The sequence below is a fragment of the Coregonus lavaretus genome, assembly GCF_964263955.1.
Source record: "Coregonus lavaretus genome assembly, chromosome: 7".
Taxonomy (NCBI): domain Eukaryota; kingdom Metazoa; phylum Chordata; class Actinopteri; order Salmoniformes; family Salmonidae; genus Coregonus; species Coregonus lavaretus.
Genome location: NC_139994.1, coordinates 7,064,296 through 7,081,301, shown reverse-complemented (window position 1 = coordinate 7,081,301; position 17,006 = coordinate 7,064,296). Strand labels below are relative to the sequence as shown.

The following is a 17,006-nucleotide window of genomic DNA, read 5'->3' as shown; positions in this document are numbered from 1 at the left end:
GCCTACAGGTAGCAAACATCAATTGGGGAATGTGTATCGTGAACTGCCTGGAAACATCTGAACTGAAAAGCTAAACTGAACACAAAGTAATCTAACACTATATTCATATTTTGAGGGGTTTTCCATGGTAACACACATGAAATCAACAACAGGAACTCTAGCCCTCTCTGACACTCCATGTCTAGCCATACAACATACCACTCTCTTTATCAAACAGCTGGTCTGTCTCTTCTCAGAACTCTGTAGGTGGGATGTGTGTGTGTGCATGCGTGTGTATGTGGGTGCGTGCATGCGTGCGTGTCTGTGGTGTGTGTCCCTGTGTGTGTGCAGCTCCTGTTTAAGTTGTAAACGCTGCTTGCGGAGAGCCCTGTAGCAGGCAGCTCAGAGAGAAGGAGAAGAGGGAGGGTGGTCTGTCTCTTCCTCTTCTTCTTAAATCACTTCATTAATTCTAGAAGGTTCTGGAAGTCTACTCGGCTGTTCTACAGTTCTGAAGGTGTTCTGAAGGTGTTCTGAAGATGTTCTGAAGGTGTTATGAAGGTGTTCTGAAGATGTTATGAAGTTGTTCTTTAGATGTTCTGAAGGTGTTCTGAAGGTGTTCTGAAGATGAAGTTGTTCTTTAGATGTTCTGAAGATGTTCTGAAGGTGTTCTGAAGTTGTTCTGAAGATGTTCTGAAGATATTCTGAAGTTGTTCTTTAGACATCTGAAGGTGTTCTGAAGAACTTCTCTCTCTGTTTGCTGGTCTTTCATACATTTGAAGTCGGAAGTTTACATACACCTTAGCCAAATACATTTAAACTCAGTTTTTCACAATTCCTAACATTTAATCCTAGTAAAAAGTCCCTGTCTTAGATCAGTTAGGATCACCACTTTATTTTAAGAATGTGAAATGTCAGAATAATAGTAGAGAGAATGATTTATTTCAGCTTTTATTTATTTCATCACATTCCCAGTGGGTCAGAAATGTACACTCAATTAGTGTTTGGTAGCATTGCCTTTAAATTGTTTAACTTGGGTCAAACGTTCGGGTAGCCTTCCACAAGCTTCCCACAATAAGTTGGGTTAATTTTGGCCCATTCCTCCTGACAGAGCTGGTGTAACTGAGTCAGGTTTGTAGGCCTCCTTACTCGCACACGCTTTTTCAGTTCTGCCCACAAATTTTCTATAGGATTGAGGTCAGGGCTTTGTGATGGCCACTCCAATACCTTGACTTTGTTGTCCTTAAGCCATTTTGCCACAACTTTGTAAGTATGCTTGGGGTCATTGTCCATTTGGAAGACCCATTAGCGACCAAGCTTTAACTTCCTGACTGATGTCTTGAGATGTTGCTTCAATATATCCACATAATTTTCCTTCCTCATGATGCCATCTATATTGTGAAGTGCACCAGTCCCTCCTGCAGCCAAGCACCCCCACAGCATGATGCTGCGACCCCGTGCTTCACGGTTGGGATGGTGTTCTTTGGCTTGCAAGCAGCCCCCTTTTTCCTCCAAACATAACGATGGTCATTATGGCCAACAGTTCTATTTTTGTTTCATCAGACCAGAGTCTGGCTTTTTTATGGCGGTTTTGGAGCAGTGGATTCTTCCTTGCTGAGCGGCCTTTCAGGTTATGTCGATATAGGACTCGTTTTACTGTGGATATAGATACTTTTGTACCTGTTTCCTCCAGCATCTTCACAAGGTCCTTTGCTGTTGTTCTGGGATTGATTTGCACTTTTCGCACCAAAGTACGTTCATCTCTAGGAGATAGAACACGTCTCCTTCCTTAGCAGTATGACGGCTGCGTGGACCCATGGTGTTTATACTTGCGTACTATTGTTTGTACAGATGAACGTGGTTTCTTCAGGCGTTTGGAATTTGCTCCCAAGGATGAACCAGACTTGTGGAGGTCTACAATTTTTTTTCTGAGGTCTTGGCTGAATTATTTTGATTTTCCCATAATGTCAAGCAAAGAGGCACTGAGTTTGAAGGTAGGCCTTGAAATACATCCACAGGTACACCTCCAATTGACTCAAATGATGTCAATTAGCCTATCAGAAGCTTCTAAAGCCATGACATAATTTTCTGGAATTTTCCAAGCTGTTTAAAGGCACAGTAAACTTAGTGTATGTAAACTTCTGACCTACTGAAATTGTGATACAGTGAATTATAAGTGAAATAAAATTAATTGTGTCATGCACAAAGTAGATGTCCTAACTGGCTTGCCAAAACTATAGTTTGTTAACAAGAAATTTGTGGAGTGGTTGAAAAACGAGTTTTAATGACTCCAACATAAGTGTATGTAAACTTCCGACTTCAACTGTATGTACATATACTGTAGGTAGTGGTAAAGTGACTAGGCAACAGGATAGATAATAGACAGTAGCAGTAGCGGGTAGCCATTTGATTTAGCTATTTAACAGTCTTATTTAGCAGTCTTATGGACTGGGGGTAGAAGCTGTTCAGGGTCCTGTTGGTTCCAGACTCTTGATACCACTTGCCGTCCAGTAGCAGAGAGAACAGTCTATGGCTTGGGTGGCTGGAGTCTTTGACACATTTTTGGTCCTTCCTCTGACACTGCCTGATATAGAGGTCCTGGATGGCAGGGAGCTCGGCCCCAGTGATGTACTGGGCTGTACTCACCACCCTCAGTAGTGCCTTGCCGTCAGGTGCCTTGCAGTTGCCGGACCAAGAGGTAATACAGCCAGTCAAGATGCTCTCAATTATGCATCTGTATAACTTTTTGAGGATCTGAGGGCCCATGCCAAATATTTTCAGCCTCCTGAGGGGGAAGAGGCACTGTCGTGCCCTCCACAGTTGTGTGGGTGTTTGTGGACCATGTAAATTCCTTAGTGATGCCCCATCAATGTTGATGGAGGCGTGCTCGCCCCTCCGTTTCCCTTAGTCCACGATCAGTTCCTTTGTCTTGCTGACGTTGAGGGAGAGGTTGTTGTCCTGGCACCACACTGCCAGGTTACTGACCTCCTCCCTATAAGCTGCTTCATCGTCGCGATGATCAGTCCTACCACTGTGGTGTCGTCAGCAAACTTAATGATGGTGTTGGAGTTGTGCGCGGCCATGCAGTCGTGGGTAAACATGGAGTACAGGAGGGGACACCTGAGGGGCCCCCGTGTTGATAGTCAGCGTGTCGGATGTGTTGTTGCCTACCCTCACCACCTCTGGCGGCCCGTCAGGAAATCCAGGATCCATTTGCAGAGGGAGGTGTTCAGTCCCAGGGTCCCCAGGTTAGTGACGAGTTAGGAGGAGACTATGGTGCTGAATGCTGAGCTGTAGTCAATGAACAGCATTTTTATATAGGGATTCCTTTTGTCCAGGTAGGAAAGGGAAGTGTGGAGTGCAATAGAGATTGCGTCATGTGTGGATCTGTTGGGGCGATATGTGAATTGGAGTGGGTCCAGGGTGTCTGGGATGATGGTGTTGATGTGAGCCATGAACAGCCTTTCAAAGCATTAGATGGCTATAGATGTGAATGCTACAGGGCGATAGTCATTTAGACAGGTTATCTTGGCACAGGGACTATGTGTGATGGTTGGTGTTTAGAAAGGTTGTGGGAGTGTTGTGTGATGGTTGGTGTGATGGTTGTGGGAGTGTTGTGTGATGGTTGTGGAGGTGTTATGTGATGGTTGTGCGAGTGTTGTATGATGGTTGTGTGAGTGTTGTATTATGGTTGTGAGAGTGTTGTGTGATGGTTGTTGGAGTGTTGTGTGATGGTTGGTGTGATGGTTGTGGGAGTGTTGTGTGATGGTTGTGAGAGTGTTGTGTGATGGTTGTGGGAGTGTTGTGTGATGGTTGTGGGAGTGTTGTGTGATGGTTGTGAGAGTGTTGTGTGATGGTTGTGGGAGTGTTGTGTGATGGTTGTGGGAGTGTACACCCCCCCTCCCCCACCCACCCCCCATTTAAAAAAAAGGGTAGTTGTCCCACTGGCTATCCTAAGTTGAATGCACCGATTTGTAAGTCACTCTGGATAAGAGCGTCTGCTAAATGACTTAAATGTAAATGTAATGGTTGGTGTTCTCACCCTAGCACCAGGTATCTCACAGCAGGACTCTTGAATGGCCAGGGAGGAGTCACAATACACCATCACCTGCTGAATGTCCATCTGAGAGACAGAGAGACGCAGAGGACAGGGGGCAGGGAGAAAAGAGCAAGAGAGAGAAAGAAAGAGGGGAAGATAAATACTGTTAGAGATAGCCCACTAGAACTCCCCTACTACAGCCCTGACCATCACCCTCAAATATCCCTCTCCCCTCCTCCCACCCTCTCCACATCTCTCCCCTCCTCCCACCCTCTCCACCTCTCCCTCCATCTCTACCCTCCTCCCCTCCTCCCACCCTCTCCACATCTCTCCCCTCCTCCCACCCTCTCCACCTCTCCCTCCATATCACCCCTCCTCCCACCCTCTCCACCTCTCCCTCCATATCTCTCCATCTCTCCCCTCCTCCCACCCTCTCCACCTCTCCCTCCTTCTCTCCCCTCCTCCCACCCTCTCCACCTCTCCCTCCATCTCTACCCTCCTCCAACCCTCTCCACCTCTCTCGCCATCTCTCGCCTCCTCCCACCCTCTCCACCTCTCCCTCCATATCGCCCCTCCTCCCACCCTCTCCACCTCTCCCTCCATATCTCTCCATCTCTCCCCTCCTCCCACCCTCTCCACCTCTCTCTCCATCTCTCCCGTCCTCCCACCCTCTCCACCTCTCCCTCCATCTCTCCCCTCCTCCCACCCTCTCCATCATTCCTTCAATCTCTTCCCTCCACCCACCCTCTCCACCTCTCCCTCCATATCTCCCCTCCTCCCACCCGCTCCACCTCTCCCTCCACCTCTCCCCTCCTCCCACCCTCTCCACCTCTCCCTCCATCTCTCTACTCCCCACATACAGGATGACCCAACCCAATCTCCCAACTTCCCACCACAATAATCCCCTCCTTTTCTGGTCCTCCACCTCCATACCTCCACAGGGGCAGCATCTGTGGCCCTGATGCCCAGTAGGGTGTGTCCCTCGGTCGATAGTTTGCCACGGGGCTCCAGGGGCTTGGTCTGGATGGAGCTACAGTCTACATGTAGAGAGGCTGCCCTCTGCTGGACGCTGAGGGCCAGTTTGTGCCAGCCACTATCCAGGATAGACTCCACGCCCTCCCCCCTGAACACACACCCAACCGGCTCACCCAGGGGATCGGCCCCCCGTGCACGCAGGGACAGGGTGGCATCAGGGCCATTCAGGTCAAGGGAGAACTGGGGGAGTGGGGGAGGATGGTTGGGAGAAGTAAGGAGGAGAGAGAGGGAGAGTGGGGGAGAGGAGTCAGGAGAGGGGTGAAGAAGTGAGACAGGAAAAAACAGTTGGGTCATTATCAAATCTGATTGGGAAACAACACCTCTCACCTCTTCCCTCGTTCCTCTTCCCTCGTTCCTCTTCCCTTGTTCTTACCACTATAGTGTCTACAGATCTGACCCAACAACACCTCTCACCTCTTCTCTCGTTCATCTTCCCTCGTTCCTCTTCCCTCGTTCCTACCACTATAGTGTATACAGATCTGACCCAACAACACCTCTCACCTCTTCCCTCGTCCCTACCACTATAGTGTCTCCAGATCTGAACTAACAACACCTCTCAACTCTTCCCTCATTCCTACCACTATAGTGTCTCCAGATCTGACCCAACAACACCTCTCACCTCTTACCTCGTCCCTACCACTACAGTGTCTCCAGATCTGACCCAACAACTCTCCTCTTCCCTCGTTCTTACCAATATAGTGTCTTCAGATCTGACCCAACATCACCTCTCACCTCTTCCCTCGTTCCTACCACTATAGTGTCTACAGATCTGAACTAACAACACCTCTCAACTCTTCCCTCATTCCTACCACTATAGTGTCTCCAGATCTGACCCAACAACACCTCTCACCTCTTACCTCGTCCCTACCACTACAGTGTCTCCAGATCTGACCCAACAACTCTCCTCTTCCCTCGTTCTTACCAATATAGTGTCTTCAGATCTGACCCAACATCACCTCTCACCTCTTCCCTCGTTCCTACCACTATAGTGTCTACAGATCTGAACTAACAACACCTCTCAACTCTTCCCTCATTCCTACCACTATAGTGTCTCCAGATCTAACCCAACAACACCTCTCACCTCTTACCTCGTCCCTACCACTACAGTGTCTCCAGATCTGACCCAACAACTCTCCTCTTCCCTCGTTCTTACCAATATAGTGTCTTCAGATCTGACCCAACATCACCTCTCACCTCTTCCCTCGTTCCTACCACTATAGTGTCTACAGATCTGAAGGAATATTGTAGGTATTGCTGAAGCCATTGTTTAATTGAATATGCCTATCCATTCCCAAGCAGTAACCCGCTATGTGAAAGAGCTACAGACACAAGTTCAGTACAGTCCTATCTGCTTTGGTTCTCAAAGTGGGCTACATAAAACACACTGCAAAGTTAGCAAAGACATGGACAAAGACATGAAAACACACAAACAATCATTTATAATGAGTTGGTTTGCCCTCAATTCATCCTATACATGCTGAATAGCATTTCAATGTGTGGTTTTTCAGACTGATTATAGAAGTGAGAGACTCTCTTCATCATAGAAGTAACATGAATGATAATGACAATAATAATAATAATGAGAGAACAACAGAAACAGAGAGAGGAGAAGACAAAGGGAGGATAGAGTGGAGAGATGGAGGCCAGGAGATAAGAGGGGGTGGAAAGAGAGAGAGGGGAGAGATGGAGGACAGGAGATAGGAGGGGGTGGAAAGAGAGAGAGGGGAGAGATGGAGTACAGGAGATAGGAATGGGTGGAAAGAGAGAGGAGGAGAGATTGGGGACAAGAGATAGGAGGGGGTGGAAAGAGAGAGAGAGGGGAGAGATGGAGGACAGGAGATAGGAGGGGGTGGAAAGATAGAGAGGGGAGAGATGGAGGACAGGAGATAGGAGGGGGTGGAAAGAGAGAAAGTGGAGAGATGGAGTACAGGAGATGGGAGGGGTGGAAAGAGAGAGACGGGAGAGATGGAGGACAGGAGATAGGAGGGGGTGGAAAGAGAGAGAGGAGAGAGGGGAGAGATGGGGGACAGGAGATAGGAGGGGTTGGAAAGAGAGAGAGGGGAGCGATTGAGGACAGGAGATGGGGGGTGTGGAAAGAGAGAGAGGAGAGATGACGAAGGAGATGGGGGGGGGGAAGAGAGAGAGAGGAGAGATGACGAAGGAGATGGGGGGGGAAGAGAGAGAGAGGAGAGATGACGAAGGAGATGGGGGGGAGAGAGAGAGAGAAGAGATGACGAAGGAGATGGGGGGGGGGGAAGAGAGAGAGGAGAGATGACGAAGGAGATGGGGGGGGGGAAGAGAGAGAGAGGAGAGATGACGAAGGAGATGGGGGGGAGGGAGAGAGAGAGGAGAGATGACGAAGGAGATGGGGGGAAGAGAGAGAGAGGAGATGACGAAGGAGAGGGGGGGGGAGAGAGAGAGAGGAGAGATGACGAAGGAGATGGGGGGGGGGAGAGAGAGAGGAGAGATGACGAAGGAGAATGGGGGGGGGGAAGAGAGAGAGAGAGAGATGAAAGAAGGAGCAGAAAAGAGATGGGGTGTACAGGGAGGAATAGGAGAGAGAGAGAGAGAGAGAGAGAGAGAGAGAGAGAGAGAGAGGAGAGAGAGAGAGAGAGAGAGAGAGATAGTAGAAGAGAGAGATAGAAAGAGACAGAGAGAGAGAGAGAAGACTGCAGGAGAGAGAGAGAGAGAGAGAGAGAGAGAGAGAGAGATATGGAGAGAGATGGAGTGAGAGGGGAGAGGACAGAAGAGAGATGATAAGGAATAAGAGTGATAAAGAGGTGGAGAGAGATGAGAGGTAGATGAAAATAGCGTATACCTGTGGGTATCCCTGTTCATCTGAGATCTGGAAGAGGGAGATGTTGTCTCTCAGTGTTTTCTTCTTGAGGAGAAGAGTGAAGACCAGTGTGAACTCATCAGGAAGACCGTAGGGGAACACCTGACTGAGAAACAGACTGTTACACACACACACACACACACACACCACACACACACACACACACACTCACACAACGGATACACACGGACATGCACACTCATAGACACACACACAACACACACATTCTGTACATACACACACACGCAGACACACACATGCATCAAATGTGTCTATGTTTGCGCTGAGACACTGAGAGACAGAGGGGTAGATATATAGAATGTGTGTGTCTGTGTGGCCAGTGTTATAATCCAGAAATGGTAGAGAATAAAACCTGACAATTATTATCGTAGAGGTAGAGATAGAGGTAGAGGTAGAGGTAGAGGTAGAGGTAGAGATAGAGGTAGAGATAGAGGTAGAGATAGAGGTAGATAGAGATAGATAGAGGTAGAGATAGAGATAGAAAGATAGAGGTAGAAAGATAGAGGTAGAGATAGGGAGATAGATAGAGCTCCTATCTATAAGTCCCATATCATCGACTAACGTCCAATCATTGTCCAATATGTCTACAGCACTTGTCCATAACACTCCAGATATGGGACTTGTAGAAGTATGGAGAACAGCACATCCTAATTAAAGGAACATTTCTTTTTTTTCTCATGAACACAAATCCTATTCAAGAATATACTTTTTCTTGGTTCCATCAATTTTTATTTCCAAGATTTAAAATTGTATTTATTTTCCTATAATTTTATCTGACCACTCTGCCCTGTTTTTTCCATTGAATTTAAGTGACACCAAAGTCTTGGAGATTATACACTCTTGGATTGCGTCCTACCTGACCGGTCGCTCCTACCAAGGGCGTGGCGAGAAGCTGTCTCCGCACCACGTGCTCTCACCACTGGTGTCCCCCAGGGCTCAGTTCTAGGCCCTCTCCTATTCTCGCTATACACCAAGTCACTTGCCTCTGTCATATCCTCACATGGCCTCTCCTATCATTGCTACGCAGACGACACACAACTAATCTTCTCCTTTCCCCCTTCTGATAACCAGGTGGCGAATCGCATCTCTGCATGTCTGGCAGACATATCAGTGTGGATGACAGATCACCACCTCAAGCTGAACCTTGGCAAGACGGAGCTGCTCTTCCTCCTGGGGAAGGACTGCCCGTTCCATGATCTCGCCATCACGGTTGACAACTCCGTTGTGTCCTCCTCCCAGAGTGCGAAGAGCCTTAGTGTGACCCTGGACAACGACCTGTCGTTCTCCGCTAACATCAAGGCGGTGACCCGATCCTGTAGGTTCGTGCTCTACAACATTCGGAGAGTACGACCCTGTCTTACACAGGAAGCGGCTAAGGTCCTAATCCAGCCACTTGTCATCTCCCGTCTGGATTACTGCAACTCGCTGTTGGTTGGGCTCCCTGCCTGTGCCATTAAATCCCTACAACTCATCCAGAATGCCGCAGCCCGTCTGGTGTTCAACCTTCCCAAGTTCTCTCACGTCACCCCGCTCCTCCGCACACTCCACTGGCTTCCAGTTGAAGCTCGCATCTGCTACAAGACCATGGTGCTTGCCTACGGAGCTGTGAGGGGAATGACACCTCTGTACCTTCAGGCTCTGATCAGTCCCTATACCCAAACGAGGGCATTGCGTTCATCCACCTCTGGCCTGCTGGCCCCCCTACCTCTGCGGAAGCACAGTTCCCGCTCAGCCCAGTCAAAACTGTTCGCTGCTCTGGCACCCCAATGGTGGAACAAGCTCCCTCACGACACCAGGACAGCGGAGTCACTCACCACCTTCCGGAGACACTTGAAACCCCACCTCTTTAAGGAATACCTGGGATAGGATAAAGTAATCCTTCTACCCCCTTCCTGACATCGCCGAAGTGAAGGATCGGTAGGATAGTCAGTTTTACAAGGGCATGTTTAGCAGCATGAGTGAAGGAGGCTTTGTTGCGAAACAGGAAGCCGATTCTAGATTTAACTTTGGATTGGAGATGCTTAATGTGAGTCTGGAAGGAGAGTTTACGGTCTAACCAGACACCACATATTCTAAGTCAGACCCGCCGAGGGTAGTGATTCTAGTTGGGCGGGCTGGTGCAAACAGCATTCGATTGAAGAGCATGCATTTAGTTTTACTAGCGTTTAAGAGCAGTTGGAGGCCACAGAAGGAGTGTTGTATGGCATTGAAGCTCGTTTGGACACAGTGTCCAATGAAGGGCCAGATGTATACAAAATGGTGTCGTCCGCATAGAGGTGGATCCGAGCGTCACCAGCAGCAAGAGCGACATCATTGATATACACAGAGAATAGAGTCGGCCCGAGAATTTAACCCTGTGGCACCCCCATAGAGACTGCCAGAGGTCCAGAGGGGGGGGCATGGGCAAGTTGCAGTGGAGGGTGCAGAGCTGGTGGCCGGGGTAAGGGTAGCCAGGTGGAAAGCATGGCCAGCCGTAGCAAAATGATTATTGAAATTCTCGATTATCGTAGATTTATCGGTGGTGACAGTGTTTCTTAGCCTCAGTGCATTGGGTAGCTGGGAAGAGGTGCTTTAATTCTCAAAACATTTTGGAGTTAGTGCTACAGGATGCACATTTCTGTTTGAAAAAGCTAGCCTTTGCTTTCCTAACTGATTGTGTATATTGGTTCCTGACTTCCCTGAAAAGTTGCATATCGCGGGGGCTGTTCGACGCTAATGCAGTACGTCACAGGATGTTTTTGTGCTGGTGAAGGGCAGTCAAGTCTGGGGTGAACCAGGGGCTATATCTGTTCTTAGTTCTGATTTTTTTTAATGGGGCATGCTTCTTTAAGATGGAGAGGAAAGCACTTTTGAAGAACATCCAGGCATCCTCTACTGACGGAATGAGGTCAATATCCATCCAGGATACCCGGGCCAGGTCAATTAGAAAGGCCTGCTCGCTGAAGTGTTTTAGGGAGCATTTGACAGTGATGAGGGGTGGTCGTTTGACCGCGGACCCATTACGGATGCAGGCATTGAGGCAGTGATCGCTGAGATCCTGGTTGAAGACAGCGGAGGTGTTTTTAGAGGGTAAATTAGACAGGATGATATCTATGAGGGTGCCCATGTTTACGGATTTAGGGTTGTACCTGGTAGGTTCCTTGATAATTTGTGTGAGATTGAGGGCATCTAGTTGAGATTGTAGGACTGTGTTAAACAAATCCCAGTTTAGGTCACCAAGCAGTATGAACTCTGAGGATAGATGGGGGGCAAGCAATTCACATATGGTGTCCAGGGCACAACTGGGGGCTGAGGGGGGTCTGTAGCAAGTGGCAACAGTGAGAGACTTATTTCTGGAAAGGTGGATTTTTAGAAGTAGAAGCTCAAACTGTTTGGGCACAGACCTGGATAGTATGATAGAGCTCTGCAGGCTATCTCTACAGTAGATTGCAACTCCGCCCGCTTTGACAGTTCTATCTAGATGGAAAATGTTGTAGTTCGGGATGGACATTTCTGAATTTTTGGTGGCCTTCCTAAACCAGGATTCAGACACTGCTAGAACATCAGGGTTGGCAGAGGCTTCTGATTTTAACATGCAAGAAACCAAGACTTTTACGGTTACAGAAGTCAACAAATGATAGCGCCTGGGGAGTAAGAGTGATACTGGGGGCTACAAGGCCTGGGTTAACCTCTACATCACCAGAGGAACAGAGGAGGAATATAATAAGTATACAGCTAAAGGCTTTAAGAGCTGGTCTTCTAGTGCGTTGGGTACAGAGAATAAACGGGGCAAATTTCTGGGCGTTGTAGAATAGATTCAGGGCATTATGTACAGACAAGGATATGGAAGGATATGAGTACAGTGGAGGTACACCTAAGCATTGGGTAACGATGAAAGAGATAGCATCACTGGAGGTACCGATTGAGCTGGTCTCCGCGTGTATGGGGGGTGGGACAAAGAAGCTATCTGAGGCAGGTTGAGAGGGACTGGGGGCTTTACAGTGAAATAGTACAATAACAACTAACCCAAACAGCAATAGGCTAGGCATATTGACATGGGAGAGCGGCACAACGCAATCACAGGTGTTATTCGAGAGGGCTAAGACAACAACTGGTAATGGCGACGAAAGTTTGGGCTGAGGCTAAACAGATAAACAGGATGGGATACCGTGTAAAGGAACAGTCCAGCGGGCATCAGGGATGTGTAGCTGAGTGATCATAAGGTCCAGTGAACAGCAATAGGTAAGTCCGGGAGCAGTTCGTAGGCTACTACAGCACAGGGGAGCAGGAGACACGGTTGTTGATTGCGCGTACTAGCAGGCCGGTGCTAGCAGATGGATCTTCGTGGTCGTCGCAACGGGAAGCCTGTTGAAACCACATCAGACGATTACGTCGGCAGACCAGTCGTGATGGATCTGCGGGGCTCCATGTCGACACTAGAAGGTCACCATCCGGTTGACAGAGTGGTGGATAGCCGGGAGATGGGCCTGGCTCGAGAATACCTCAAGGCTAACTGGTGCTAGCTTTGGGACAAGTGGTGATTAGTGGTGATTAGCCAACAACAACATCCATTCGGTTGTAGCTAGCTAGTTGTGATGATCCGGAGTTAAGGTCCAGTGATTCAGTGATTCCGGCAGAAAATCCTAAATGCTCTGGGTCGATAGCACGCTGTGCAGACTGGCCGATAATTGTCCAGGCTAGAGCTGGCTGGTAGGTAGTGCAGGCCACGGACAGTGGTGAAGACCGCTAACGGTGGCTAATAGCAATAGCTAATAGCAAGTAGCTAGTTAGCTGGCTAGCTGGCTAGTTTCAGCCGTGGGTTCTTGATAAAAGGTATGAGTAAATAATAGAATCCGTTACACATTGGGTGAGGTGGGTTGCAGGAAAGTATATTTAGTTAGGGTGTCACGCCCTGACTCAGGGGACTCTTATATGTTGAGTCAGGGTGTGAATATTCTCTGTTGTGTTTTCTATGTTTCAGTCTAGGTGTTGTAGATCTATGTTTGGCCGGGTGTGATTCCCAATCAGAGACAGCTGTCGCTCGTTGTCTCTGATTGGGGATCATACTTAGGCAGCCTGTTGGCATGCGTTAGTTGTGGGATCTTGTTCCGTGTAGAGGCTTGTTTTGTGTTTAGCCTTAGGACTTCACGGTTCATTGGTTTATTGTTTTGTTTAGTGTGTTTATCGGTGAAATAAACATGTACGCATTTCACGCTGCGCCTTGGTCTGACTCGTCCTTAAACAAACGTGACATAAGGAATGAAAGTGAGATAGAGAAATATATACGAAAAAAATAAGAAAAAACAGGCTATTTACACGAGTACACGAGGACACAACATAATACACGACCGCACTGCTATGCCATCTTGTTACAGATCACTTCAAATTAATGAAACGTTTAGACTATTCTATGGAGACTTATACTCATTTACTTTGCAATGTAACTCAGAGACTCTTAACTGTATTAACACACTGCTAGAATGACAGGCTGTTTACTGTATTAAGACACTGCTAGAATGACAGGCTGTTTACTGTATTAACACACTGCTAGAATGACAGACTGTTTACTGTATTAACACACTGCTAGAATGACAGACTGTTTACTGTATTAACACAGTGCTAGAATGACAGACTGTTTACTGTATTAACACACTGCTAGAATGACAGACTGTTTACTGTATTAACACAGTGCTAGAATGACAGGCTGTTTACTGTATTAACACACTGCTAGAATGACAGACTGTTTACTGTATTAACACACTGCTAGAATGACAGACTGTTTACTGTATTAACACAGTGCTAGAATGACAGACTGTTTACTGTATTAACACACTGCTAGAATGACAGACTGTTTACTGTATTAACACACTGCTAGAATGACAGACTGTTTACTGTATTAAGACACTGCTAGAATGACAGGCTGTTTACTGTATTAACACACTGCTAGAATGACAGACTGTTTACTGTATTAACACACTGCTTGAATTACAGGCTGTTTACTGTATTAACACAGTGCTAGAATGACAGACTGTTTACTGTATTAACACACTGCTAGAATGACAGACTGTTTACTGTATTAACACACTGCTAGAATGACAGACTGTTTACTGTATTAACACAGTGCTAGAATGACAGGCTGTTTACTGTATTAACACAGTGCTAGAATGACAGGCTGTTTACTGTATTAACACACTGCTAGAATGACAGACTGTTTACTGTATTAACACAGTGCTAGAATGACAGGCTGTTTACTGTATTAACACACTGCTAGAATGACAGGCTGTTTACTGTATTAACACACTGCTAGAATGGAAGGCTGTTTACTGTATTAACACAGTGCTAGAATGACAGGCTGTTTACTGTATTAACACAGTGCTAGAATGACAGACTGTTTACTGTATTAACACAGTGCTAGAATGACAGACTGTTTACTGTATTAACACACTGCTAGAATGACAGGCTGTTTACTGTATTAACACAGTGCTAGAATGACAGACTGTTTACTGTATTAACACACTGCTAGAATGACAGACTGTTTACTGTATTAACACAGTGCTAGAATGACAGACTGTTTACTGTATTAACACAGTGCTAGAATGACAGGCTGTGTACTGTATTAACACAGTGCTAGAATGACAGACTGTTTACTGTATTAACACAGTGCTAGAATGACAGACTGTTTACTGTATTAACACACTGCTAGAATGACAGGCTGTTTACTGTATTAACACACTGCTAGAATGACAGACTGTTTACTGTATTAACACAGTGCTAGAATGACAGACTGTTTACTGTATTAACACACTGCTTGAATGACAGGCTGGTATTAATACACTAACTGCGTATAATATAGGTTACCATATTTAAATAGACACACACTGCAAGAATGCATACGCGCGCACACACACACATACACACGCATGCACACGCATGCACGCACAAACACACGCACACTTACACACGCATGCACGCACAAACACACACACATACACACACACACACATACACACACACACACATACACACACACACACACACACACACACACACACACACACACACACACACACACACACAGACACACACACACACAGACACACACAGAGACACATACACACACACACAGACACAGACACACACACACTAGCAGCTGGTTTCTCTCTCTTAGAGAAGTGGGATGACTGTGATTTATAACATAAATGGGATCCAAGGGAAATAACAGAAGAACAGCAGACCTTCAAAACAAAGAGATGGAGAGAAGGAGATGGAGCGAAAGATAGAGTGAAAAGAGGAAGTTGGAGATAGTATGAGTCATTTGCCTATAAACAAAAGTGTGGCAGAGAAAGAGAGAGAACATCAGGGTTGGCAGAGTGTGCTAACGCAGTGAATAACTCAAACTTGGGGAGGAGGCTTCTGACGTTAACATGCAAGAAACCAAGGCTTTTACGGTTACAGAAGTCAACAAATGATAGCGCCTGGGGAGTAGGAGTGATACTGGGGGCTACTGGGCCTGGGTTAACCTCTACATCACCAGAGGAACAGAGGAAGAATACAATAAGTATACGGCTAAAGGCTTTAAGATTGGTCTTCTAGTGCGTTGGGTACAGAGAATAAACGTGGCAGATTTAAGAGCGTTATAGAATAGATTCAGGGCATTATGTACAGACAAGGATATGGAAGGATATGAGTACAGTGGAGGTACACCTAAGCATTGGGTAACAATGAAAGAGATAGCATCACTGGAGGTACCGATTGAGCCGGTCTCCACGTGTATGGGGGTGGGACAAAGAAGCTATCTGAGGCAGGTTGAGCGGGACTGGGGGCTTTACAGTGAAATAGTACAATAATAACTAACCCAAACAGCAATAGGCTAGGCATATTGACATGGGAGAGAGAAATAACGCAATCACAGGTGTTAATCGAGAGGGCTAAGACAACAACTGGTAATGGCGACGAAAGTTTGGGCTGAGGCTAAACAGATAAACAGGATGGGGTACCGTGTAAAGGAACAGTCCAGCGGGCATCAGATGTGTAGCTGAGTGATCATAAGGTCCAGTGAACAGCAATAGGTAAGTCCGGGAGCAGTTTGTAGGCTGCTACAGCACAGGTGAGCAGGAGGCACGGCTGTTGATTGTGCGTGCTAGCGGGCCGGTGCTAGCAGATGGATCTTCGTGGTCGTCGCAACAGGAAGCCTGTTGAAACTTCAGACGATTACGTCGGCGGACCAGTCGTGATGGATCAGCGGGGCACCGTGTCGACACTAGAAGGTCCCGTCCGGTTGACAGAGAGGTGGATAGCCGGGAGATGGGCCTGGCTCGAGGCTAGCTCAAGGCTAACTGGTGCTAGCTTTGGGACAAGTGGTGATTAGTGGTGATTAGCCAACAACAACATCCATTCGGTTGCAGCTAGCTAGCTGTGATGATCCGGAGTTAAGGTCCAGTGATTCAGTGATTCCGGCAGAAAATCCTAAATGCTCTTGGTCGATAGCACGCTGTGCAGACTGGCCGATAATTGTCCAGGCTAGAGCTGGCTGGTAGGTAGTGCAGGCCACGGACAGTGGTGAAGACCGCTAACGGTGGCTAATAGCAATAGCTAATAGCAAGTAGCTAGTTAGCCTGCTAGCTGGCTAGTTTCAGCCGTGGATTCTTGATAAAAGGTATGAAGAAATAATAGAATCCGTTCCACATTGGGTGAGGCGGGTTGCAGGATGGTATATTTAGTTAAGGATGATAAGTGAGATAGAAAAATATATACAAAAAAAACTAAGAAACAGGCTATTTACACGAGGACACAACATAATACACGACCGCACTGCTATGCCATCTTGTTACAGTAGATCACTTCAAATTAATGAAACGTTTAGACTATTCTATGAAGACTTATACTCATTTAGTTTGCAATGTAACTCAGAGACTCTTAACTGTATTAACACACTGCTAGAATGGAAGGCTGTTTACTGTATTAACACACTGCTAGAATGACAGACTGTTTACTGTATTAACACGGTGCTAGAATGACAGACTGTTTACTGTATTAACACAGTGCTAGAATGACAGACTGTTTACTGTATTAACACAGTGCTAGAATGACAGACTGTTTACTGTATTAACACACTGCTAG

General features: G+C 46.9%; 1 protein-coding gene across 1 annotated transcript in view; it reads right to left on the bottom strand.

Moving 5' to 3' along the window:
• The window catches only part of LOC311131860 (uncharacterized protein), a 165,680-nt gene that overhangs the window by 109,134 nt on the left and 39,540 nt on the right, over positions 1-17,006 (bottom strand). Inside the window, exons 5-7 of the mRNA XM_084164988.1 lie at positions 7,869-7,992; positions 4,949-5,230; positions 4,019-4,099 (exon numbers count right to left, since the gene is read on the bottom strand). Of these exons, the coding sequence (XP_084021114.1) occupies positions 4,019-4,099; positions 4,949-5,230; positions 7,869-7,992 (487 nt within the window). The remainder of the gene's footprint in view (positions 1-4,018; positions 4,100-4,948; positions 5,231-7,868; positions 7,993-17,006) is intronic.